The sequence below is a fragment of the Vicugna pacos genome, chromosome X, assembly GCF_048564905.1.
Source record: "Vicugna pacos chromosome X, VicPac4, whole genome shotgun sequence".
Lineage (NCBI taxonomy): Eukaryota > Metazoa > Chordata > Mammalia > Artiodactyla > Camelidae > Vicugna > Vicugna pacos.
The window spans coordinates 23,575,164-23,603,047 of NC_133023.1; the positions used below are offsets into that span (position 1 = coordinate 23,575,164).

At 41.6% G+C, this 27,884-nt stretch overlaps 1 protein-coding gene and 1 long non-coding RNA gene across 2 annotated transcripts in view; one reads left to right on the top strand and one right to left on the bottom strand.

Annotated features, from left to right (window-relative positions):
- Positions 1-454: 454 nt before the first annotated feature.
- LOC102532786 (ferritin heavy chain) lies at positions 455-1,357 on the bottom strand. The gene has a single exon (XM_006209448.4). It carries the CDS (start codon positions 1,172-1,174, stop codon positions 623-625), a length of 552 nt encoding a protein of 183 aa, XP_006209510.2. The 5' UTR covers positions 1,175-1,357; the 3' UTR covers positions 455-622.
- Positions 1,358-20,616: 19,259 nt separating this feature from the next.
- Positions 20,617-27,884, top strand: part of LOC116278278 (uncharacterized) — a 58,159-nt gene continuing 50,891 nt past the window's right edge. Inside the window, exon 1 of the long non-coding RNA XR_004187664.2 lies at positions 20,617-20,809. This is a non-coding gene — a long non-coding RNA (uncharacterized lncRNA). The remainder of the gene's footprint in view (positions 20,810-27,884) is intronic.

The following is a 27,884-nucleotide window of genomic DNA, read 5'->3' on the forward strand; positions in this document are numbered from 1 at the left end:
TGTCTTCCAGGGCCCCTGGCTTGCTAGTGAGACTCAATAAACATTAACATTTGCATAATTAATTGAAGTAAAATATATTGTATAAATCTAAAGATCCCTTTTCTTTTCATCCCTGTCCAATCCTATTTCCTTCACTTCTTCCCCAGAGGCAACTACTGTGATAAATTCTAGACCATGTTCTTTTGTATCTTTACCATACATAGGCATCCACAGACACCACCTACCTAGGCACAGGGCCTCGGATCACCCATCTCACCTCACTCCGCACCCCCCCCTTTTTTTTTTATAAGGGGAAGATTGATTTTGTGTTTTTCAGGGTCCCATGGAATCCTCCCTCCACCCATGGAGACCCTGAGCTGCATATGGATGGAGTCGGGGTGGGTGAAGAGACTCCTGCATACCTGTTTTGAACTTAAAAGGTTAGGGTTTTGCACATACAAAGTAACCAGACACCTTTATTTAAGAACCAGTAACTTTATTGGAAGGAATGATAACATTGAAAGAAGAAAAACTTAATTTTTTTTTTTTTTTTTTTTTTTGCAAGGGCAATATTGCTGTATGCATGCCAGGCAGGGGGACCTCGGGAAGTCACTACGTGACCACGGGGAACTCCAGTCCAGGCTCAGTTCTTCTTGTCGCTGTCGCCCAGGGTGAGCTTGTCGAAGAGGTACTCCGCCATGTCGGCTTCCGGGGCCCCCATCTTGCGCAGGGTGGTGATGTGGTCCCCCAGCTCCTTGATGAACTTGACCTGCTGGTTCAGGCAGTGGCGCTGCAGGTAGTGGCACAGGTGGGCGTCGCTCTTGTCGCTGGCCAGCTGGTACAGGTGGAGCAGGCTCTGGTTGATGCCCTTCTCCAGGCGCAAGGTGCACTGCATGGCCTGGAGGCCGCTCTCCCAGGCGTCGCGGTCTGGCTTCCTGATGTCGTGGAAGCAGAGGCGGCCCCCGCGCTGGTTCTGCAGGTGCATCAGGCTCTCGGCCCGCTCCCCCAGCTGCCGCGAGCGCCGCAGGAAGAAGCGGGCGAAGTGCTTCAAGGCCACGTCGTCGCGGTCGAAGTTGAAGGCCATGGCCAGGCACACGTAGGAGGCGTGGAGCTCCAGGGTGACGTGGCTGTTGATGGCGGCCTGGCAGTCGGGGTGGTAGTTCTGGCACACCTGTGAGGGCCCCGCGGGCATCATGGCTGGCGGCAGGGGCACCAAGGCCAGAATGAAGGCGACAATGAAGCGGAGGCCGCGAAGCGGGCAGCGGCGGGGGTGAAGGCGACGGCGGCCTCGGAGCGTCCCCAGGGCGGGCGATGAGGGCGGCCTGAGGCGGCGGTTGTCAGACCGGCAGACAGCTGGCTGGGTGTGAGCTCTGGGATGGACCGGAAATGATGGCCGTTAAGAGGGGTCGAGGGGGCGGGGCCAGAGGGTCCGTTACAGGAAGAGGGTGATGGGGGCGGGGCTTCCTGTTCTAGGCCTCGTAGGAGCCTGGGCGAAGCAGGAAACCCCAGGCCAAGTCTGCACTGTCTTGAAACCATCTTTTAAAAAAGTAGCCCTATTGAGATATAACTCATATACTATAAAATTAACCTTTTGAAAGTGAGTATTTACCTTGTTTTTAGTATACTCGTAGAGTTGTGCAACCATGATCACACTCTAATCACAAAATGTTTTTGTCACTCTAAAATGAAAATTTCCCTACTTATTAGCAGTCACTCTCCATGCTGCCTCCCTCCAGGGTTGGTGACCACTAATCAACTTTCTGTCTCTATAGATTTGCCTATTCCGGACTTTTCAAATAAATGAAGTCATACAATATATGACCTTTTGTATCTGCCTTCTTTTACTTAACATAATGTTTTTAATCTTTATCCTTTTTATTGCTGAGCAGTATTCCATTATAGGCATATACCACAATTTATTTATCCTTTCAATTGATAGACATCTGAGTTGTTGCCATTTTGTGACTATTATGAGGAATGTTACCATGAACACTTGTGTGCAGGTTTTTGTGTAGACACATGTTTTCGATTCTCTTGGGAATATACATAGGAGTGGAATTGCTGGGTTGATGGTAACTCTATGTTTAATATTTTGAGGAACTCCCAGAATGTTCTCCAAAGTAATTGCACCATTTTTATATTCCCACCAGCAATGTGTGAAGTTTCCAACACTGTTATTGTCTGTTTTTTTTTAAAAAAATTTAATCATCTTAGTGAATATAAAGTGGTATCACATTGTGATTTTGATTTGCATTTCCCTGATGACTAGTGATGTTCAGAACTTTGTATGTACTTATTGGCTATTTGTATATCATCTTTGGAGAAATGTCTATTCATATCTTTTCCCCTTTTAAAAATAGAATTATTTGTTTATTGTTGAGTTGTAAGAGTTCTGCATATATTCTGTATATATTCTTCCATTCTGTGGATTGTCTTTTCACTTTCTTAATGGTGATTCCTTTGAAGCCCAAAAGTTCTTAATTATGATTAAGTCCAATTTATCTATTTTTTTCTTTTGTCACTTGTGTCTTTGATGTCATATCCAAGAAGCCATTGCCTAATTCAAAGTCACAAATATTTACAACTAGTTTTTCTTCTAAGAATTTTATGGTTTTAGCTATTAGATTTAGATATATTTAGGTCTCAGATCCATTTTGAGTTAATGTTTGTATATTATGTAAGGTAGGGATCTAACTTCATTCTTTTGTATGTGGATCTTCAGTTATGTCAGAAACATTTGTTGAGAAGGCTATTCTTTCCCCATTGGATGGTCTTGGCACACTTGTCAAAAATCAATTGACCACAGATATATGGGCTTATTTTTGGACTCCCAATTCTGTTCTATAAATCTGTATATCTAAACTTATGATAATACAACACTGTCTTGATTACTGTAGGTCTGTAATAAGTTTTGAAATAGGAAAATATGAGTCTTCCAACTTTATTCTTCTTTTTCAAGATTGTTTTAGCTGTTCTGTGTCCCTTATATTTCCATGTGAATTTTAGGATAAACTTGTCAATTTTTTCCCCCAGAAAGCCAGCTGGACTGTTGATAGGGATTGCATTGAGTCTGTAGATAATTTGGGGGACTATTGATATCTTAACAATATTGAGTCTTCTGATCCATAAACATGGGATATTTTTCAATTTATAGAGGTCTCAGACCTTTTAAAATATAGATTCTGATTTAGACTGAAGCCAAAATCTGAATTTCTAAATAAGCTTTCAGGTAATGCGAGACCACACTCTTTTTTTTTTTAACATTTTTTATTGATTTATAATCATTTTACAATGTTGTGTCAAATTCCAGTGTTCAGCACAATTTTTCAGTCATTCATGGACATATACACACTCATTGTCACATTTTTTTCTCTGTGATTTATCATAACATTTTGTGTATATTTCCCTGTGCTATACAGTGTAATCTTGTTTATCTGTTCTACAATTTTGAAATCCCAGTCTATCCCTTCCCACCCTCTACCCCCCTGGTAACCACAAGTCTGTATTCTCTGTCCATGAGTCTTTAGATTCCACATATGAGCGATCTCATATGGTATTTTTCTTTCTCTTTCTGGCTTACTTCACTTAGAATGACATTCTCTAGGATCATCCATGTTGCTGCAAATGGCATTATGTTGTCGGTTTTCATGGCTGAGTAGTATTCCATTGTATAAATATACCACCTCTTCTTTATCCAGTCACCTGTTGATGGACATTTAGGCTGTTTCCATGTTTTGGCTATTGTAAATAGTGCTGCTATGAACATTGGGGTGCAGGTGTCATCCTGAAGTAGATTTCCTTCTGGATACAAGCCCAGGAGTGGGATTCCTGGGTCATATGGTAAGTCTATTCCTAGTCTTTTGAGGAATCTCCACACTGTTTTCCATAGTGGCTGCACCAAACTGCATTCCCACCAGCAGTGTAGGAGGGTTCCCCTTTCTCCACAGCCTCTCCAGCATTTGTCATTTGTGGATTTTTGAATGACGGCCATTCTGACTGGTGTGAGGTGATACCTCATTGTAGTTTTGATTTGCATTTCTCTGATAATTAGTGACATTGAGCATTTTTTCATGTGCTTTTTGATCATTTGTATGTCTTCCTTGGAGAATTGCTTGTTTAGGTCTTCTGCCCATTTTTGGATTGGGTTGTTTATTTTTTTCTTATTGAGTCGTATGAGCTGCTTATATATTTTGGAGATCAAGCCTTTGTCGGTTTCACTTGCAAAAATTTTCTCCCATTCCGTAGGTTTTCTTCTTGTTTTACTTCTGGTTTCCTTTGCTGTGCAGAAGCTTGTAAGTTTCATTAGGCCCCATTTGTTTATTCTTGCTTTTATTTCTTCTAGGAGAAAATTTTTGAAATGTATGTCAGATAATGTTTTGCCTATGTTTTCCTCTAGGAGGTTTATTGTATCTTGTCTTATGTTTAAGTCTTTAATCCATTTTGAGTTGATTTTTGTGTATGGTGTAAGGGTGTGTTCTAGCTTCATTGTTTTACATGCTGCTGTCCAGATTTCCCAACACCATTTGCTGAAGAGACTGTCTTTATTCCATTGTATCTTCTTGCCTCCTTTGTCGAAGATGAGTTGACCAAAAGTTTGTGGGTTCATTTCTGGGCTCTCTATTCTGTTCCATTGGTCTATATGTCTGTTTTGGTACCAATACCATGCTGTCTTGATGACTGTAGCTCTATAGTATTGTCTGAAGTCTGGGAGAGTTATTCCTCCAGCCTCTTTCTTTCTCTTCAGTAATGCTTTAGCAATTCTAGGTCTTTGATGGTTCCATATAAATTTTATTATGATTTGTTCTAGTTCTGTGAAATATGTCCTGGGTAATTGGATAGGGATTGCGTTAAATCTGTAGATTGCCTTGGGCAGTGTGACCATTTTAACAATATTGATTCTTCCAATCCAAGAGCATGGAATATCTTTCCATTTTTTAAAGCCTTCTTTAATTTCCTTCATCAATGGTTTATAGTTTTCTGTGTATAATTCTTTCGCCTCCTTGGTTAGATTTATTCCCAGATATTTTATTACTTTGGGTGCTATTTTAAAGGGGATTGTTTCTTTACTTTCTTTTTCTGTTGATTTATCGTTAGTGTAAAGAAAGGCAACTGATTTTTGAACATTAATTTTGTAACCTGCTACCTTGCTGAATTCTTCGATCAGCTCTAGTAGCTTTTGTGTGGACCTTTTAGGGTTTTCTATATATAGTAACATGTCGTCAGCATATAATGACACTTTTACCTCTTCTTTTCCAATTTGGATCCCTTTTATTTCTTTCTCTTGCCTGATTGCTGTGGCTAGGACTTCCAGGACTATATTGAATAGGAGTGGTGACAGTGGGCATCCTTGTCTTGTCCCAGATTTTAGTGGGAAGCTTTTGAGTTTTTCACCGTTGAGAACTATGCTGGCTATAGGTTTGTCATATATAGCTTTTATTATGTTGAGATATGTTCCCTCTATACCCACTTTGGTGAGAGTTTTTATCATAAATGGGTGTTGAATTTTATCAAATGCTTTTTCTGCATCGATTGAGATGATCATGTGGTTTTTGTCCTTTCTCTTGTTGATGTGATGTATTACATTGATTGATTTGCGTATGTTGAACCAGCCTTGTGTCCCTGGGATGAACCCCACTTGGTCATGATGTATAATCTTTTTTATGTGTTGTTGGATTCTATTTGCTAAAATTTTGGTGAGGATTTTGGCGTCTATGTTCATCAGTGATATTGGCCTATAATTCTCTTTTTTTGTAGTGTCTTTGCCTGGTTTTGGTATCAGGGTGATGGTGGCTTCATAGAATGAGTTTGGGAGTATTCCCTCCTTTTCAATCGTCTGGAAGAGTTTGAGAAGGACTGGTATGAGTTCTTCTTTGTATGTTTGGTAGAATTCCCCGGTGAAGCCGTCCGGTCCTGGACTTTTTATTTGTAGGGAGGTTTTTAATTGCTATTTCTATTTCCTTTCTAGTGATTGGATTGTTCAAGTGTTCAGTTTCTTCTTGATTCAGTTTTGGTGGACAGTATGTTTCCAGAAACTTGTCCATCTCCTCTAGGTTATCCAGTTTGGTTCCATATAGTTTTTCATAATATTCTCGTATGATATTCTGTATTTCTAGTTTGTTTGTTGTAATTTCTCCATTTTCCTTTCTTATTTTGCTAATTTGTGCTCTCTCTTTTTTCTTCTTTGTGAGTTTGGCCAGAGGTTTGTCGATTTTATTTACTTTTTCAAAAAACCAGCTTTTGGTTTGGTTGATTTTTTCTATGGTCTTGTTAATCTCTATTGTATTTAATTCCGCTCTGATCTTTATTATTTCCTTCCTTCTGCTGCTTTTTGGGGCTTTTTGTTGTTCTTTTTCTAATTGATTCAGGTGGTGGGTTAACTTGTTTATTTGAGATTGTTCTTCTTTTTTGAGGAAGGCCTGTATCGCTATAAACTTCCCTCTTAGCACTGCCTTTGCTGTGTCCCATAGGTTTTGAGTGGTTGTGCTTTCATGATCATTTGTCTCAAGGTATTTTTTAATTTCAGCTTTGATTTCCTCATTGATCCATTGTTTTTTCAATAACATATTGTTTAATCTCCATGCTTTTCTTTTTTTCTCCTTTGTTTCTCTGTTGTTGATTTCCAGTTTCATGGCATTGTGGTCAGTAAAGATGCTTGAGATAATTTCTATCTTCTTAAATTTGTTGAGGTTTCTTTTGTGTCCAAGTACATGATCGATCCTGGAAAATGTTCCATGTGCACTTGAAAAGAATGTATATTCTATTTTTTCGGGGTGTAAAGCTCTGAAAATATCCACCAAATCTAGTTTTTCTATTGTAGTATTCAATTTCTCTGTTGCCTTGTTTATTTTCTGTCTGGAAGATCTGTCTAGTGATGTTAATGCAGTGTTAAAATCTCCAACTATGATTGTATTCCCATCAATATCGCCCTTTATCTCTGTTAGTAATTCTTGTATGTACTTAGGTGCTCCTATATTGGGTGCATATATATTAACGAGTGTAATATCTTCATCTTGTATCACTCCTTTAATCATTATAAAATGTCCCTCTTTATCTTTCTTTATGGCCTTTGTTTTAAAGTCTATTTTGTCTGAAATCAGTACTGCAACACCTGCTTTTTTGACTTTTCCATTTGCATGGAATATCCTTTTCCATCCTTTCACTCTCGATCTATATGTGTCCTTCTCCCTAAAGTGGGTCTCTTGTATGCAGCATATTGAAGGTTCTTGCTTTATTATCCAGTCTGCCACCCTATGTCTTTTGACTGGAGCATTTAGTCCATTAACATTTACAGTAATTAATGATAGATGTGTGTTTATTGCCATTTTGAACTTATCTTTGCAGTTGAATTGGTATATCCTCTTTGTTCCTTTCTTCTTCCTTTTGTGGTTTGGTAATTTTCCTTTGTATTATCATGGATTTTATGTAATTTTTGTGACTCCCTTGTAAATTTTTGACGTGTGGTTACCCTTTTTTCTAAATCTATTAACCTATACTTGTTTTTATTAAACTGATAATAACATGATCTCAAACCCATCCTACTGTTAAAAAAATTTAAAAAAGAAAGAAAAAAATTCTATATTTTCCTGTCTCCCTCTCCCACTCTCAGTGATTTGTATGTCTTCTTTTTTAATTTCGTGTTTTCTTTATTTGTAATTCATGAGTTATCACCTTTCCAGTTGTGAGTTTCTCATTTCTGTAGCATCCTGCTGCTTTTCTATTTAGAATAGCCCTTTCAATATTTCTTTTAGCATGGGTTTAGTGTTGCCAAACTCCTGCAGCTTTTTTTTGTCTGTGAAACTCTTTATTTCTCCTTCTATCCTAAAGGATAGCCTTGCTGGATAAAGTATCCTAGGCTGCATCTTTTTTTCATTCAGGGCTTTGAATATATCTTGCCACTCCCTTCTGGCCTGTAGTGATTGTGTAGAGAAATCAGCTGAGAGCCTTATGGGGGTTCCCTTGTAATTCACTCTTTGCTTTTCTCTTGCTGTCTTTAGAATCATTTCTTTATCCTTGACTCTGGCCATCTTGATTATGATATGTCTTGGTGTGGGTCTATTTGGATTCTTCCTGTTTGGGACCCTCTGAGCTTCGTGTACTTGGATATCTGATTCCTTCTTTAAGTTTGGGAAGTTTTCAGTCATGATTTCTTCAAAAACCTTTTCAATCCCCTTTGATCCTTCTTCCCCTTATGGGACCCCTATTATGCGAAGATTGGGATGCTTTATATTATCCCATAGGTCCCTTATGCTATTATCATTATTTTTTATTTGCTTATCTTGTAGTTCTTCTGAATGGGTGCTTTCTATTGCCCTGTCTTCTAGATCACTAATTCGTTCCTCTGCATTAACTAGTCGGCTTTGCACAGCTATTAGATCATTCCTCATCTCTGTCAATGAGTTTACCCATTCTACTTGGCTCTTCTTTATAGCTTCAATTTCATTTTTGACATATTTTATCTCTCTAAGCACTATCTCTTTTAATTCCTTCAGCAATTTGATCACTCCTTTTTTGAAATCTTGATCTAGTAGGCTATTGATGTCTATTTCATTGATCTTTCTTTCAGGGGATTCCTCTTGTTGTTTTAATTGGGAAAGGTTTCTCTGCTTCTTCATCTTGCTCATACCTCTCTGGCACTGTGGTTTATGGAGTATCAGTTGTCTATTTTGGATCTTAAGGATTTTATCTATCTAATGCCTATTTATGAATAGAACTTAGGAAAAAAAAGAAAGAAATAATAAGAGAGAGAGAGAAAGATTTTTAAAAGAAGGGAGAAAGAGGGTTTGAAAACAGTGTATAATGAATAATAGAAGAGCGAGTTGAAGCAGAGTATTAATCGGGTTGAGACGTCCTTTTAAAACCTTAAAAAAAAAGAAAAAAAAGGGTGGGGAGATGGATAGATGTATTTGAAGCCTGTGTCTAATCAATAACAAGACATCAAAACCCAAGAGAAATAGGAATGAATTAAGAAGTAAAAATTAAGAGAGTAATTGAAAATAGAACAGGTAAAAACAGATTTAAGAACAAAACAAAAACAAAAAAAACAAAAACAAAAAACAAACAAAAAAAACAAAAACAAAAAACAAAGCAAAAAAAAAGGGGTTGTCGGTGTTCTCCTGGAGTCTGTGTGCTTTTAATGTGAAGTCCTTCTGTCTTCGTCCTGTTTTGGAAGCTCAGCTTGTTTTCATAGGCCCTCCGTTGGCGCCCTCTTCTGTGCTGCTCCCAGCACCTGCTGGCAAGCCGATCGCTCCTCCTCCTAACACCGGGTCAGGTGCAGCTCTCCTCTGCTGCGGGCGGGCGGGTCACTGCCCCTCCGGATGCCGCAGTCAGATGTTGCAGACTGGCCAGGCAGGAGGGCGGGTCGTGCCCCCTCCCAGTACCTGGGTCAGGGGTTGTGTTCCTGCCCGACAGGCGGGGGGGCCGCTCTCCCTCTGCCTGCGCCGCCGGTAGCTCCGCTGCTCTGTGCGGCTGCGCGCTCTGCGCCTGCGCTCCGCCCTGGTCGCGCTCCGCGGGTGGGCTCGGGGAAGACCGAGGGACAGACTTGTCCCTGCCCCGAGTCAAGACCCAGCTCCTTGTTTGTCTTTGTGGAGCAAGTTCTCTGAGGGACCAGGATGGAAGGATCCTATCTGCCCAGGGCTGTAGGCCCGTCTCAGTCTGGCCCTTGAGGCTGCTGAGCCCTTCGGTGCGGATGCAGGTTTCGCCCCTGCGCCCGCCTGGGTGCTCAGCGCCGGAGAACATGGCGGCTGTGCCTGGGCCCCTCCTCTCTTCCCCTGAAAAGTTTCCGCGGGTTTTCAGAGATGGGGGTATGCACCCTTCCCCCGAGAGCACATCAACCTTGCTGTTTCATGGAGGGCCCAGGTTGTTCTGCCCTGTGCACCCACAGCCACGGCGCCCAGCCCCTTGCAGTCCCCCGGGGCTGCCTCCGTGCCGCCGCCCCCGTCCTCCGCCCGGCTTGTGCAGCCTGGCCCTGCCCGCCGCTGCCGGCCCGCGTCTCAGGCTGGGTGTCGGGGGGACGCTCTGTGCCTGTTTAACTTAGTTCCGTCAGACAAGGCTGCTCCGTACAGATCCGAGCCTCGGAGGCTCCCCCTCCGTCCTGCTGGCCTCTCAGTTGGAGAGGGGAGACCCAGCGAGCGAGCGCCAGCCCTCCTTTGCCGCTCCCTCCCCGCGGGACCCGTCCCGCGCTGCTTTGCCTTTTGTTCTTTCTTTTTTCCTTTTCTCCTACCAGATTTTTGGCGTCTTTATCTTTTGAAGAGGGCGATGATCTGTTGGAGTTCCGCAGGTGCTCTGGTTGGCTGAGTGGGTCTGTAGATGTGGGTCTTGGTGTATTTGTGGGAGAGGGTGACTTACAAGCGTCCTTCTACTCCGCCATCTTGCCTCTTCTCCTCCAGACCACACTCTTAATAACAATGCTCTAAAAGGGAAGACGCTGCCATCCTTTGTTGTCTTAGTCTATTCAACCTGCTGTAACAAAGTACCATAGACTGGGTGGCTTATAAACAACGGAAATTTATTTCTTACAGTTCCGGGGGCTGGAAGTCCAAGTTTAAGATGCCAGCATTGTCAGGTTCTGGTGAGAACTCTCTTCTGCATCACACATGACCATCTTCTTGCTGTGTCCTCAGATGGTCGAAGGGGTGAGGGAGCTCTCCAGAGTCTGTTTTATAAGGGTACTAATCCCATTTGCAAGGGCCGCATTCTCATGATGCAGTCACCTCTCAAGGGCCCCACCACTTAAGACTTACGTTTGGGGTTAAAATTTCTACATACAAGTTTTGAGTGGGGGACACAGACATTCATTCTATAGCACTTATTGAGGTTTGGAGTTGAGGAGACACATACTGGTCTCCATAAGCAGACATGCCTTTTCTCACCTCACAGACAGCACTTCTGATAGTTGTATTAGATGTGAGTTCCTATGGGAAAGGGGAAAGGCTTCCCTCCTATCAAGAAAGATCGTTAAAGAATTTAAAATTGACAAAGAAGAAGCTTATTGGGTGTCCTTTTTAGAGTACCCTTCGTGGTTATCTCCACCTTTCATTGATTTTGAGCTATTTTATAACTCTAACTTGTAGAAAACTAATAATAATGCAAATTGTTCTTGTCTACAGAAATGCAAATGAATTGTATCTGGTGGGATGCAACTTATTTTGAACTAATTTTGCATCTATTTGTACGTTCATCTCAACATTACTTATTGCCTGCCTATGTATATGTATGGCTCCTTTGAACCATCTGTAACATCTTACTGGTTTCCTCATTAATGAGTTAAGTAAAATCTTTGACATATATTTATTTTATATTTACATGAGAACCATGATTTACTTTATTTTAAAAAATTATCCTCTAACATTTCTCTTTCTCATCCCTACCCCACAAAGAACACAAAGCTCACAGCAGTTAGCTTAGTACATTAAGCACTTTTATGGGCTGCTCACCAGATATGTGATTCCAGAAAAGCATTTGGGATCTAAAGGCACAGAATTCCTGACTGGGATGTAGACTGAAAGGATAGCATCTCTGAGGAGAAGGAGGCAGAGGGTATTGTGGGGAAGCAGGGAACCAGGACAAGTCAGTGAAGGAAGGAGGCATTTAGAGAGTATGTCATAGGAGGGGCCTTATTGGCAGAACACTATACCACTGTGGGCTGAGGCTAGCTCAGTGCATGCTAGGGAGGGCAGGGAAGCAGGCATGGCCAGTAAAGACCTGTGGAGAACCAGAAGCAGCTGAAAACCAGGGGACTGGTGAGAGCTTCCAGGCAGGGAAAGGAATCAGCAGAGATCTGAGGAGTGGAGGATATACTGACTTACATGGGAATCTGACAGGGTGAGATGCATGATCTGGGTAGAATTAACACTGAAACGAAGTAGAAACGTGAGCTTTTAGAGCCAGGAGAAAGGATTCCTTCATCAGCACTTTTGTGCTACCCGAGTCATACTCTTGAAAGGGGTGTTGGGACCCACAGATACTGAGAGTGTGAAGTATTCAGGACTGGACCATGGGCTCCACCTTCCAAGGAAGCTTCTTCTGGCTGGTGATCAGAGATAGGGAAGTTCTTATGCATTCTGGTTGGCTCCACTAAAGGGCATCTTTTTAGCACAAAGGCCATAAGAAAGTTGTGTGGTGGCGCCTATTTAGTTGGGTACTGATGAGACCTGTCCAACACCCACATCCGTTATAGTCTGAAGAAGAGAAAGGTTCTTGCAGTCTCCACTTCCTCACTGTTCTGATTTGGAGGAAAAAAAGAGAATCACTGTCTTGAGGGGCAAAGGAAATTTAACCTTTCAGTTTTTTAGTCTGTGTGCTGGATATTCTCCATTAGCCTCTCTAGGACTGGTTTTTATCCTTCTCCATCTTACTCTGAGCCCTGGGAGGCTGGCCTGTATGGACTGCACCCATGGGCCTCTCTGCCCTCTGGCTTCTGGGTGGATTCAGCCAATGGGAGGCACTGGCGGGAGATGGAGGGCAAGAGGAGAGTGAGATTGGGATTTATTTTATAATTTTTTAAAATTGAAGAATAGTCAGTTTACAATGTTATGTTAATTTCTGGTGTACAGCATAGTTATTTAGTTAGACAAATATATTCCTTTTCATATTATTTTTCATTATAGGCTGTTGCAGGGTATCTAATATAGTTCCCTGTGCTATGCAGTAGAACCTTGTTATCTACTTTACACATAGTAGTTAGTATCTGCAAATCCTGAAGTCCTAATTTATCCCTCCACTCCTGAGATTGGGATTTTTATTCTCTTGGCTCCCTCTCTGCAGGGCAGATAATTAAGAGGCAAATCTGTTTCCCTTTTATAGATTTTGCTCCCTCAGTGAAGTAGGACCGTTCTCAGAATGGGCCTTCTGCAAACACTATTCACTTAAGACGAATTTACTCCAAAGAACAAGTTTTCTTTGTCTCAAGTTTAATGCGCAGCCTAAGAAATTCATGAGGACCAAGAAACCAGTGTGTAGCTGGACATTCCTTCAAGCCAGAGAATAAATGGAGCTGATAGAAGAAATAAAGTGCCTCATCTAAGACAGTCTCAGGCAGTAAAATAATGGCCTGAGTGGAGCTGCCACCCAAGATTAAGGCTCTAGTTTTCTCGCTTGTGGATTTCTCTGGCCTCTGGCTCCTTTCTTTTCTTAGGTGATAGGCCTTTTGGTTATTTCTCATCTAATTAGGTGAGGAGCAAAGAAGAGGAAGCAGGGAGTGTCATTTTCTACTGGTTAGTATCCATGTTAAAAAGTCTGGTTAGGGGAAGATGTTGACTTCATAAATATGGTTTGAGGATTATCTGCTTATTTCAAATAACCTTTGTCCTTTGCTCACCTACTGCTGGTGATTAGAGCTATTGCAGAGAGTCCTGCACAGCACTGCATAAGTGAGTTCAGTCAGTGTACACAAGGGGGTGTAGATGATGACTATTTAATTAGACACCTCTTAATCATTTGCTGTTAGGCAGGAAGATATAACTCTCAATTGTAAATTTTAAAAGCTTTCTTTGCTTGTTGTCTTTTCTCAGTAGAAGAGGACTAGTTTTTATTATGCGATATTCAGTTCCTTCCTGGAGAACACTAGGTTTAATAGTCAGAATAGGGTAAGCTATGCTGCAGTAACAAATAAAACCTAAAATTCTGTATGGCAGAAGGCAATATTTATTTCTTGCTCACATCACGGTCTAAGGCATGGCTCTCCAACAAAGATTAACTTACAGATGCAGTCGCCATTCCATCCTGCAATTCTATCATCTGAGAACTGTTCACTTTCAACTGTACAGAAGGGAAAGAGGATGCGTGGAGACCTCCCACTAGCTCTTTATTACCTCGGACCAGAAGTCATATGCACTTCAGCCGAAACCAACTTATAAAGAGGCTGGGAAAGCATGTGATATTTAGTGAGAAATATAATCTGTGCCATGCACGTTTGATCCATTACTCTAAGTTATTTTTAAAAAATTATTTAGAACTCACATTTTTGACTACTGTTATTTACTTACTTATTAGAGTGTGTTTATAACAAGGATACTTTTGAAAAACAAATTTACAATTGGGTGTGTATGTATGTGTGTGTGTGTGTGTGTGTGTGTGTAAGCATACTAAGTAATGCAACTTGTGTGGTCCCATTTGCACATAATTGCTTCTAGTATTCCACAAGGGGCATATTTTTTTCTCATGCCAATCCTAGCTTGACATTCAGACTCAGATCCAACACTATCTCCTACATAAAACCACTTCCATCTGAAGTGAACATAGCCTCCTTAAAGATCTATAGTGATTAGTGTCCACACAATGAGGATGGCAATCAATCATGGACTGTCCAGTGATGATTTGCCTGTAACTCTCCTGAACTATTAATCGTCTCCTTTTCTGTTGTGTCCCTTTGGTGCAATGTTATCTCCTACTCATAACCTTCTGGAGGACAAACACCTTTTCTTCAACTCCACAGCACAGAAGATAGAAGAGCACAGAATAGGAACTCAGAAACGATGGGCTGATTTAATCTGATTTAATTGGATTGATAGAGTCAGCAAACATGTATGAGTCATCTGAGTATTATGTTTTAGGATCTATGCTAAGAGCTGTGGGTAAAGAGATGTTTGAAACACAGTGCTTATCCTGAAGAGGCATTTAGAATTTTAGGAATGGACTGAATATGTACCAGCAGTATGTGGTAGCTAGTCTCCAAAGATGGCCTGGACAATTCCTCCCTTCATTTGAGCACTCTGCTCCTCATTTAAAGAGTTGGCATTTATTTTTCCCACACAGTGACTGCCTTGACCAGTAGAATGTGGTGGAAGAGGCATTCTGAGACTTCCAAGAGGATGGGAAGAGTTTTCTTCCTTTCATTTGGAAGTTTTGTTCTTGGGACACTGTCTTGCCTCTGAATTTAGCCAACTTGCTATGAGAAGATCAAAACACATGAAGGAAAGGGAAAGAGGCTGAGTTTCCAGACAACAGCTGACACCAACTGCAAGCCATGTGAGTGAGCCATTTTAGATATTCCAGATTATTGCAGCCCCAGCTGACATCATAAAGAGCAGAGTAATCACTGAGTTGAACCAGTTCACACATAGAATTATGACCAGTCATGAAATGGTGGTGGTTTTAATCTACTATATTTTGCAGGAGGAGGGGGTTGATTTGCAGCCAAAGATAACTGAAACATGGATCAGAAAGTCTTACCAGTACAGTGGGTTCAAAAGGAAGGAGAAGTATGAAGGAAGCTCAGGAATGTCCTCAGTGAGGTGACATTTGAGCTGATGAGGAGAAATTCCCCAAGCAGAACTTGAAGGGAAGGGCTTTCCAGTTAGGTACCCCACAGGAGGAACAGCATGGAGCTGTGAAAGTATGCGACAGGTGCAGACAACTACAAGCAGTTTGTGATGGATGATGCGTGAATGCAAAGGGGAGCTACAGGTATTTTGAGAGAAAACTGGAAATCCAGGAGCCAGGCTCTGGGATTTATTCTCTACCCAATGGGGCACTTGGGACTTTTCAAAACAAAGGACTGTCAAAATCAGACTTTTGTTTCAGACACATTACTCTGGCATGGGTGAGAGGTAGGTTAGTGGTGCGGGCATGAGACTGCAGAGAAAGAGAACAAACAGCCAGGAGACTTCTGTAATGATCCAGGGGGAGAAGATGAGGCATGGAGTGGGGCAGCGGCAAGGGAAATGGAGAGGAAGGATGGGGTGCAGATGTCATGGAGCTGGAAAAGCAACAGCATTTGAAAATGGATGTTGGTAATGAGGGAAAGAGAGGAACCTAGGACTCCTCGATTTCAGGCTTTGATTCAGCATTCTCAAGGCAGGCCATACAGAAGGCCAAATAGGTGGGGGAGGAAGGCGACGGCCTGGGTGTTAATTGAGCCCTGTGAGTTCCTGGACATCAGGAGGCCATGTAGGACTGGGATTCCTGGGTTCAGAGTTTAGGGGAAATGGCTCAGTTACCATCATAGTTGGTTTGTTTTTTTTTTAAAGAAGTATCCAGAACCTATGCCAAAATGAAGCTGTTTGCTGAGTATTTATTCTGTTGTAGTGATAGTTTGGGGAAGAGCACATCTGAAAGATGGTGTGATAGTAGACAGGAAGACAAGTGTTAGGACTCATTTTTCCATTAGTTGCGGGTGGTGGAGAGCTATGGACATGCTTATCCAGGCTCCTCTGGTGGTTAATTTGACAGAATTTGTCTTGAGATCACGATTGTGGGTGTAGTTTGTGGCTGTGAAGCATTTTCTCTGTGGGACACTGACTGACCCACCGGGGTTTCAGCTCAGTCCTGGCTTTATTAGGCCTACTCCCCACACACCTGGCCATCTCCCAGTATAAGGCTGCACGATATGCCAGTCGTCCTAATTATATGAGATGTCTGAAGGTTTGCAGCAAGGGGAAGTTTCTTTGATGTTCTAGAAATGGTCCGAGAGCTCATCACGGTTTTGTGATTCCAAAGAATCCAACTTTGTACCACATGGTACTTAACTAGGTGGTTATTGTGAAGACAAATGGAGTACTTTAAGGCAGGTATCTAAAGCGCTGTAATAAAGAATATTTCAGGCTTTCTGTGTTGTGTTGACAGAACTGCTTATATCCATCCCTGTGTACATGGAGCGCTCGATTGGACCCCACCAGATAATTTGTGGCAGATGTGTATGTGTGTCAGAAGTGCAATTTTACTGCTTTGAATGGGCTCTGAGAGAAGCAGAGTAGGCATTTCACCTGACCTGAATCTTGACCAGCCTGTTTACCTTCTTACTTTCTATTTATGTACAGTCGCCCTACCCTGAGATAATTGTATTGCTAACCTGCTCATTTTTTCCCCTTCTGGCCATGCCTGTCACATACAGGAATATCTGTAAGTTCACTTAATTTAATTATTTAATGTGCTTTTATTTTCCTAAATGTCATGGCTTCCTTACTAATTAAAACAGACGTGATTTCAGGGGTGGAACCTCCAGGTCACGGAAAGCTCAGGCCCAGGGCTGGAGTCTTGTCTATGTTCCTCCTTCCAGTCCGGTGCTGGGGTGTCTTATCAGTCAGAATGGGCTACAGGGTGCTTCCGTAACAACTCCCTCCCTCGAATCTCAGTGTCTGAACGCAATAAGAACTTACTTCTCGCTCAGGGCCAGTGAGTGCCTGGGGCACAAAATTGAAGGAGGTACCTACTCTCGGGGTCACAAAAGCACAGGGTCTTGCTTATAGTAGATGTCTATTGTGCATTGATAAAAGGCCCTGTTCATTATTGCCACGCAGGGATCCAAACTGACAGAGGCCTCATCTCAACATACACTTCCATGATCACCGGAGCAGTGGGACAGAAACATGGCAAATTGCACATTGGCTCTTAAAGCTTCCACCGAGAAAGGACGTATGCCACCTCTGCTTACATTTCATTGGCCAAAGGAAATTTCATGCTCTGACTTCAGAGAGGACAGAGAAAGGCCACCTCTCCATGTGCCTGGGAAGGGGAGGCTGCAAGTATTGGCAGAACACTCCGAGTGGTCTCCCTAGTTATATTTCCTACATTCTCGAGCACAGAGGTCACTGGCATATAGCCATCGTGCCCGTATCTTTCACAGTTTGTAGCGTGGAAGTATAGTGAATTCCGGGGCTAGGTGGCTGGTAGATCGTGACTGTGCATGTGTGCGCAGGGAGGCCCGTTCGGTGAGTGGGCTGTGCTCCTTAGCATCACCTGCTCAGCTGAGGAAGGCTTTCATGATGTGCTAGGACAGCTACATCCCCAAAGTGAGGCTCCTCTCTTCCCAGCGTGCTGCACGCAGCAGCTCTGGTTACTAAAGCTTGTCAAATTTCAGCTGTAGAAAGAGCACTGCTCCTCTTTCTCCACCTCTTCATTTCTTTCATGCTGTCTCTTTTCCATTATTTATTATTTAACTCCAGGAAGCTTGAGGATATAGACTGCAAAGGAGGTGTTACCCTAAACAGAGTTGTTCTGTGTCACCCCGTGGGCGAAGTAAAGAAGGTTAGTCAATGGGCATTATTTATGATTAGCTGTGGTATCCAGAAGTAAGAGGACAAAAAGGACAAACTAGGAAACAGAGAAAAGAACAAAACAGTAGGCTTTCACCTTTGATTTTTTTCCCTTTTCTTTAAATGTAAATTAAAGCATAGTTGTAATTTTTTTTTTAATCTTGTATTTTGTAGGAAATCTTTTCCAAGGAAGTTCGGATTTTTTTTCACACTTAATCAATTGTCATCAAATACCTCTGATTCTCGGGTTTGACACAACTATTTTATAGCTGAGGACTCAAGAACCCTGGCTGGGATAGAAACTTGGTTAAAGTTATGAGGTGAATGACTGTAGTTTAAGGATCATAATCTTCTGGGCTTTCCAACTTAGCCTTTAGCCTTTCCTGTGGTAATAAACCCATGGGTTTAATTTCAGCTGTGAATCTGAATGTTTTTTGGTGTTATAGGTAATATTCTGAAATAGAGATTTCAGTCTGGTTCTCTCTGGGTATTTATCAGTTATGGGTCATATATTTGATTGAATATGTGCATCAAGATTTGGGGGGAGAAGAGTGAGTTCAAGATGGAAGGTGTCTCAGTTCTACTGAATATGGTACGATGTGAACTTTCCATCAAGCCCTTTGTTTATGGATTGTCAAGTCCATGCTGACCCAGAGTGAGCAGCAGTTGAGTTGTGGCTGCAGATCTGGACCCACATCCGAGTTGAATGGGAAGGGTCTGGGCTGACGTTGTACTTCAATTCCAACTTCCAGGCTCCTTCAATTTTGAAAGTTCTCATTCAGTGTATCATCAGTGAGATGCCATTGTACCTTTAGACTGGCTAAAAGACAATGGCAAGTTTTAGTGAACGTGGAATGAAGATATAAAATGGTATAACCACTTCGGAAAACAGTATGGTGATTTCTTATAAAATTAAATGTGGACCTATCCTATGACCCAGAAATTCTATTCCTAACGTGGCAGGTGATATAGAACATGTATACACCAAAAGAACTATAAAAGAATGGTCGTGGCACCTTCATTCATAGTAGCCACACTGGAAATAACCCGAATGCCCGTCAACAGGTAAATGGATAAATAAATTGTATATTCATATAATTAATACTCAACAATAAAAAAGGACTGAGTCACTGATATTCTCAACAACATGTATGAATCTCAAAGATACTGCGTTGAGTGAAAGACGCCTAAGACGCACACAAAATACTGTATATTTCCACTTACATGAAGTTCAATAACTGGCCAGATTAAGCTATGGCCAGAAAAGTCAGAAAGCAGTTGCCTCTGGCAAGGGGATTGACTAGAAAGGGAAGAAGGGAAATTTCTAGGATGATGGAAATATTCATAACTTGCTTGGGATGGTAGTTACAATGGTGTCAAAGCTCATCAGGTTGTATATGTAAAATCTGTGCTTTTATAGTATGTAAGTTATGCTTTGATTAAAAAAATAGCAAAATTAATTCAAGGTGTCAGACTTACAGGCCCCCTGATCTAACTTATGTTTTCACCAGGTATTCTTACTCAGTTTCCTCAGGGATATTGAAGAACTATGTCTTCTTCTGCGGTCAGTTGATTCAGAGGAAATCAATCCTAAATGTCCCAACTTTGCCTTTTCCCAGGGAGGATGTAAGAGCTACAGTGGGGTGCGTATCACCGCGTGGGGTTGGCCAGCCTTTGCTTAGCTTATCTCCTGTTAACAGCTCGTGGTCACAATAGTGGCAGGGCACAATTACGGAAAATCTCCCTCTTTGTCTACTTAGAGTCAATAGAAATACACGATGCCCTGAAAGATTAAAGCCAAACCCCTGGTCATTCAGGTGCTGAAAATGGCATGACTACCTGCTGTTCATCTTCAGTGTGTCAGCATGGTTCTGGCAGGTGAACAGAGCTGCATCAGACACAGGCAAGGCTGTGGGGACTGCAGAGGCGGATGTGCGGAAAGAGGACAGAGGGGAAGGAAGAGTGACAAATATGTCCCCTTTTAATGCCACAGAGTATCACATTACAAGCTTGAAGTGACATTGGGTTGGTATCTAGTCTACACTGACTGAACTGTGAAATATGCATGAGGAAAGAAGGAAAAATCCGAGCATTATGTGATATTCTGCCTTGGAATGCTGTTAAGGATTGTCTTTTTTCCTTCTTTTTTTTTTTGGGTTCCACATGCTTCCTAATTTTTGAAAATAAACAGTCACTGTTATGACATGTTATTCATGTATATCATGTTAAGTATTTTACATTTTATGTAACTATGAATGAAGTGCATTTTTAAAAGGTGGATGTCATAGGTACTAAAAAGAAGCCTATGTAGTTATTTAAAAGTAAGTGAGTTTGAGAAATGAACCTGTTGTGAGTACACAGACCTTCTTTCCCTTGTGTATTGAAGCAAGTCTTTTAAAATCAGTGGTTTCTTTAAAAAAGTTCACTTCAAGTTTGGTTTGGTCTGGCTTTTGTTTTGTTACATCGTTAACCCCCAACAGGTTATACCTCCCAGTATTCATGCCCTGTGTAGTCCCCTCCCACTTTGAGGCTGGGCTTGGCCATGTGACTAGCTTTGGTGAATAGGGAATTAGCAAGTATGATGCAAGCGGACGCTTGATAATCACTTGCACATTGGGGCTTGTTCTCTTGGAATGCTTGCTCTTACAACCCAGCCACCAAGCTGTGAGGAAGTCCAAGCAGGCCACGTGGAGAGTCCTACATGGAAGAAAACAACTAGCCTCGAGTTGCGAGCTACGTGAATGAGGCCGTCTTAGAAACAGATCTTCCAGTCCTCAGTGGAGCCTCCTCAGCTGATTCCACACGAAACAGAGATGAGCCGTCCCCATCAAGCCCCGCCCACATTGCAGAATTGTGAACACGTGAGTGATTGTTGCTTTATGTCATTGGGTTTTGGGGTGGTTTGTTACATATGAACGAAATAGTACCTAAGCTTACTTTGTATGGATTTTAACTAGGTGTCTATCGCCACCTAAATTGAAGTTGTCATCTAGATGTTAACTCTGTTAAGTAGTTCAGGAACTCTGGGTTGAGAAAGATTCTGAGACTGCATCCTGGGTTAGCAGAAGAGTATGTGTGTCCCTCATTTAACCTATTCTCTACATAGCAGCCAGAGTGATCTTTTAAAAATCAATGGCTTCAGGATGACACCTGCACCCCAATGTTCATAGCAGCACTATTTACAATAGCCAAAACATGGAAACAACCTAAATGTCCATCAACAGGTGACTGGGTAAAGAAGAGGTGGTATATTTATACAATAGAATACTACTCAGCCATAAAAACCGACAACATAATGCCATTTGCAGCAACATGGATGCTCCTAGAGAATGTCATTCTAAGTGAAGTAAGCCAGAAAGAGAAAGAAAAATACCATATGAGATCGCTCATATGTGAAATCTAAAAAACAAAAACAAACAAAAACAAAGCATAAATACAGGACAGAAATAGACTCATGGACAGAGAATACAGACTTGTGGTTACCAGGGGGGCAGAGGGTGGGAAGGGATAGACTGGGATTTCAAAATTGTAGAATAGATAAACAAGATTACACTGTATAGCACAGGGAAATATACACAAAATGTTATGATAAATCACAGAGAAAAAAATTAAAAAAAAAATCAATGGGATTGTGTTACTACATTGCTTACATTCTCCAGGGCTTTTCTGCTGTACTTAGAATGAAAAGCAGACTCCTTATTCAAGTTTGCAGAAGCCTCTACATGCTGGCCTTTGCTTGATTCCCCTTCAGTCTCATTTCATACCTCTCTCCCGCTCAGCCCCTCACCTCATCCAGCCTCACAGGTTGTCTTTCAGTTCCCTGGACATGCCAAGCCAGTTCCCACCTTTGCACATCTTTTTATGCGTGTTAGAAGGTCTCTTTGCCTGGAATGATCATCACGGGACTGTCTTCTTATCATTCAGATCTCAGCTTAAATATCACCTCCTCAGAGATACTTCGTCGACTATGGGGATCAGTCAGCTGCTGCTATAATGATGTTTCATAAAAAAACAACCTCAGAGTTCAGTGGCTTAAAAGAACAAGGATTAATCTCACATCCACAGGCCCATGAGATGATTGGGGCAGTCCTACTCTGCATCTCAGTCTAGGGTCCACATTGCCTCCGAGATAAGCAAACAAAAGTTCTCAAGGGTCTAAGGCCCAAACTCTGCACTCACACACTGCCCTTCTCCCCATTGTCCAAATCAGTCCACATGGCCAGCATCAGTGGGGAGGGAAGGTCCTCTTCCCACAGAGGGAGATATTTGTGGAACAATTAATCTACTACACTATCAAATCTAAAGCAGCCACACCATCAGTCCTCACCCTCATCTCACCCAATTTTAATTCTCTGTGAATAATTGATTACTCCCTGATATTTTTATGTTTATTTATGAAGTTTATTGTCTGTCTCCCCTTGTAAGAGTGTGTGTTCTCTGAAAGCAAAGATGTTATTTGTCTTCTTCAATGCCATGTTCCCAGCGCATGGAACAGTTTCTGGCTGAGATGAGGTACCTTGTAAGAACAAATGTTAGCTTCAGATATTGGTAAGGGGAGAAGGAACTGGAAAGCCAAGTATTTTTTCTCCCAAATCCAATCTACACAAATACCTTGGTCTTTTAAACCAATGGTTCCTCTTCTTGTAATTCCTCCATCTCTTCCAGTATTGTCTTCCAATAATGTGGGTGGGATCATGCTGACCTGCCTTTCATGCTTTGCTTTTTATTACCCATCCATGTCTTTGTGCCAGATATTAGCTTTAGAAACTGTACTTGAATGCAAAGGGACCTGAGAGACAGTGCCTTAGAACTCAGATACTCAAATCAATCTTTTCTTCCAGTTTCTTGGGGAAAATCTTCACCAGAGCTTTGACCCTGTCTGAATTGGGCTCCCCTAGAAGCTGACGTTGGCACAAGGATTGGAGTACACGTAGTTTATTTGGGTGCATGGACACGGGTTGGGGAGTGGAGAAATGACATAGGGAAGGAAAGACAGCCCACAGTGGGTTTATTATTAGACCAGCTACCATCAGGAGCAACTGAAACTTAATCCCACCAGTATTAACAATTTACCTGAGAATGGGCCCAGCCAAGAGGAAAGGGAGCTGGGCATTTATGCCCCTGCACCTGTCAGTCATTAAAGGCTGCCCACGGGAGTGGAGGCAGAAGGGCAGGAGGTGGGGAAGTGTTAGCTCCTAGGCGCTTCCATCCAGTTTATAGGACAGTGTGGGTGCTGGCAGCCTGAGGCAGGCTTCTGAGCAAGATGTGGCTGTTAGCCTTTGGAAGTCAGGTGAAGTACAGGGGAAGTTTGAGGGGGCTAGGAGCACAGGAGATACCGATTAGCCTTTTTTTGTTTGTTTTTCTTTTAAATGAGTTTTGTTGTGGTATAATTGATATATAATAAACTATATATATTTAAAGTGTACTATTTGATGAATTTTGACATATGTATATACCCATGAAACTCACCACAGTCAAGATTGAACATAGCCATCGCTTCCAAAAGTTTTCTCCTGCCCTTTTATAATCCCTCCCTCTGGCTCCTCCTCATCCCTAAGCAGCCTCTGACCACTTTTCTGTTAAAATAATTTGCACTTTCTAGAATTGTACGTAAATGGCATCATACAGTATATGCTTTTCTGTTTCTTTTGTTCAGTATGATTGTTTTGACATGCATCCATATCGTTGCATGTACCAAAATTCATTCCTTTTTATTGCTGAGTAGTATTCTATTGTATGGATATATCTATTCTATTCTGTTGGATTAGATATATCACAAGTTTTTTTATCCATTCATTGGTTGATAGATACTTGGACTGTTTCTACTTTTTGGCTATTATGAACATTTTTGTACTAGTCTTTGTGTGGACATATGTTTTCATATCTCTTGATGTCACATTGGTAACTTGGAATTGGCTGTGACCAGAGTATCTATATCATGGAAATTGGCAAACACTACAAATTCAAGGCTTTTCCTCCAGAGATCCAGCTGTTAGACACCACCACAGCATTAGATATACGTTAGAATTGGAATTAATGAATCAAAGGGTATGCACTTAAAAAAAAAGCCATGATATATATTGTCAAGAATACCTTCCCAAAAGGGTGTAACTTTCTTGTTTATATCCGTAACGTCATTTCAAAATGTTAAACTTCCTTCAAGTAAAAAATCCACAAAGTCTAAGATGCTGATCTTTCCCCAGGGTAATATTGCCATGTTTCCTATTGTAGTAAGGAGCAGTAACTTTTGAGTATTTCAGAAATATTAAAAAAATATTTCCAGACAGATACTTATATATATAATGCTTTCATAACAGGGAAAAAAAGACATTAAGAAAATCAGACCAGAAAGGTGACATAATCAACGAAGGGGGATGAGGAAAAAGGAAACACAAGATATTAAATCCTTGTTCCTCTGGTACATGGAGTTTTCTGGTTATTGTTTATAAAGACACGTATTTTCATATAGTTCTAGCCCAGTGAACGCATACCATTTCTGCTTTACTCATTTCATATTATTTCACATCACATTTCCACATGTGAATGTAATCATTTTTATTTGAACTACTTCATAATATTCTATTATTATTCCCCTATTGTTGAGCATTTGGGTTGTCTTCAATATAATGTTTATAATATTTATAATGTTTCAGCATTATAAATAGGATGTCTTCCTGCAAATTCCTTCTTTTGCCTTGTAAATTATTTCCTTGGATTAGCTTCCTTAATGTCCTCTTTTCCTCTGTCCATTACTTGTTTATTTTGTTCCATATAGGCACTTCTTCTCTTTCCTGTCCCAACCCTATACTTGACAGAGTTATGTGTTCTTGCTATGTACTGTCATGGTACTCTATATTTCCTCCATTACAACCTACCACACCGTCTTTAATAGTGTTTTATCTCCCCCAGCTAGACTGTAAATTCCACCAGAGAGGGGCCGTATTGTTTTTTCCTCTTTGTTAGTTCCCCATTGCTTAAAATGTAGGTGCTTAATGTGTATTTGTTGATCTATCAATCTATTTTATTTTTTTTCCTTTCTTCTTTCTTCAAGTCTCATTTGACATTAATTCCCAGAGGAATTAATATATGAACTACCCTTTTGCGTCCTACTCTAAACCTACTGGCCTTGCTGTAGTTAGATAATTACTAACTCTGACTAAGCCTCTTTTTGGCATGAAGCCCTGTCTCCTATAATGAGTCAAAGGTCAAGGCTAGTCAGTACTTTGCTCAGAGATGACTTGATTACAGGTGATAACATTTTTAAAGGATTAAATTAGGTAAACCTGCAAAATTAACTTTCTGACTCTTCCAAATGCAGCCTAAAATGGGTGTGTGTTAGGTAGGGTTCCCTGGAAACAGGAGCGGTGCACAGGAGTGTGTGGAGGAGTCCTCTAGAGAGATACACCTGTGGGGAACTGAAGGCTGCAGGCCCAGATAGAGGGAGAAGTTGGACTGTGACGCAGAGCCCTCTGCCGACCCTGTGGGAAGCTCTAGAGCTGGGGTGGCCCTTTAGGGTTGTCTTAAATTGGGGTGAGAGAATGGGGACCTCGTATCTGCCCCTCATTGGCCAGTGGTTGAATTTGGGCTGCACCCGGGTAGGGGGCATTGCTTTGGATGAGACAGCAACTTTTAACTGAGAGTAATTTCCAGAGAGGGGCTGAGCAGTGAGCCAACACCGGTGGACACTGCCGGCAACTGGGAGGATATATCCGTCGGTCCTGAAGGGGGCATCTGGGCTGACCCGGAGCCCCTACCAGAGGGGGTATGAGTCATCTCAAAGTGGAATGCTAGGAGAATAGATTGGGAGCAGTTGCACACAGCCAAGTGACCATCCCCATTGAACTGAACTATTGTTATGCAGGAGCTCTGAAGTTCAGAGGTTATGGCTAAAAGAGCCGAAGTTTGTGTGGTCTCAGGATGTTTTTAAAAGAAACACAACAATTACAAGGCTCCTTTCCCTTGCGGTGTTTTCTCCACAGCTGTTTCCTCATTTTGAAGCCCCAGGAGACGGGGAGACAGGAAGGTGTTATGATATAACCAGGAAGTCTGGCCTCAAAATTCGAGGATCATCTTAGGACCCCCAAAGATGCCCTGAGGTTGGGAATGCCCCTGTGTTATTCGCAGATACCTTTTCCCCAACAAACTGCCACCCATGAAACAGTTTCAAAGGAAATGGTGGAAATGAATCCAATTATACAAACTTATTTACAAGGCTGAATTAGCTCATGTCTGCAAAGCACTTTGAGCAATTTGGATAGACTTCCTAAATTGTTTACCTAAAGAATTACCTCACCCTTAAGTCAATTTCCTAGAGGTGGGATGAGCTAAACACAGTCTCCATTAGAAAACAATCTCATGAGCTCTTCCAGCATCTAATGTATGTTATCATTAGCAGCTTGATGTAAAGATCTGCTTGTTGAGGCAAGGCCATTATTTTTCCACATATTTTTCATACGCTTTCATTTACTGTCTTTGAAGAATGGATTATGATTTTTGTGCAAAGAAATTATACCTTGGTACACACCATATTTAAATGAATACTTTTAGGCTAGAAGAATCAGTCATATTTTCAACACAAGGTAACCAGATGTCTTAATTATGTGTCTAATTGCATGTTTTAGCAAGTTTTATATTAGAATCCCAGCTCACTGGGTACAGATAGCCCCGGTGTCCTCCAGGATCTCTGGCAAAAGAATGCTTCAGTGACGGGGGGGGGGGGGCAAACACTGAGTCAGTTACAGGTATGTATAGAATATTCGAATGCATAATGTCACCACAGAGGTCAATTTTTTTAAAAAGCTGGCTACATGGAAATTTGATTCCTGCTATTCTGGCTACTGCTGCAGCTTCAGTAAAAACAGAATGGTTCTCCTCTCCACTTATGTGTAACTGATAAGAGTTTCACAATATTTGACCATTTGTGAGTGGGTCGGTTTGGGGGATAGGAGGTATGGCTTGGTAGATACAATCTAGCTTTTTCTGCCCTCAGTGTACAATAAGAACTACTATATAGGAGAGGGGCTGATGCTGGGGCACATGTCACTGCCTTCAGGCTCTCTAGTCCAGCAAAACCAACCCAGACACCTATTACACTGAGGTTGTATTTTCTATAGCCATTCCTGGTCCTGTTTCTGTATCATTCAGGTTTCTTAGTTGCAAACAACAAAACCTCTCTTGTTAGTTTACGTTAGATAAGAGATGAGAAAGTTCACATGCTCTGCAGCGGGGCTGCAGTCTCCCAGCAGAACTGCTCTAGTGGAGACAGTGCTGACACTATTCCTTGGGATGGCCACTCTGATCACATCAGTGATGCTGGGCACTGGACACAACTGCTAGGAACTTGCCGTTGATGCTTCTGGAAACAGAATGTCTGCTACTGCCCATGTCCCAGTAACTCAAGCAGTGCCTGCTTCTTTGGATCACCAACTTCTTTTTATTTATTTATTTTTCATTTAAAAATTTTATTTCCTTTCTACTTGTTTTTTTATTTTACAATCCTGTACTTGGTGAAAGGGTCACCAGCTTTGGATTCAAAGTCTGGCATAGTGTCTCATTGGTGAAGGTTAGGCTTCTATGTCTGTATTATTGTGTCCCCTGCCTCTCATGGTTTACAAATTCCCGCCCCCCTTCTATTTTGAATTAGTTATTCAGAAGGATGAGAGAGAGATTGTAAAACATGAAGGCCAGATTTCAGAAATTACACCAAAAAGTATTTTCACTACTTTATCAGCCCATCAGGAAGGCAATTTTAAACCACTGAGTACCTTTTATAAACCATTAAACTTTCAGCTGTTAGATGTGTTTTCCAAGGAATGTGTAAAACAGTCATTCTTACCCTTAGAAGAAAATTTAGGTGATTATGTATATAATTCTGCAAGAGAAGTTTCTATGCATGACACCAAAGCTAGAAACTGTAAAGAAATATATTGATAACCT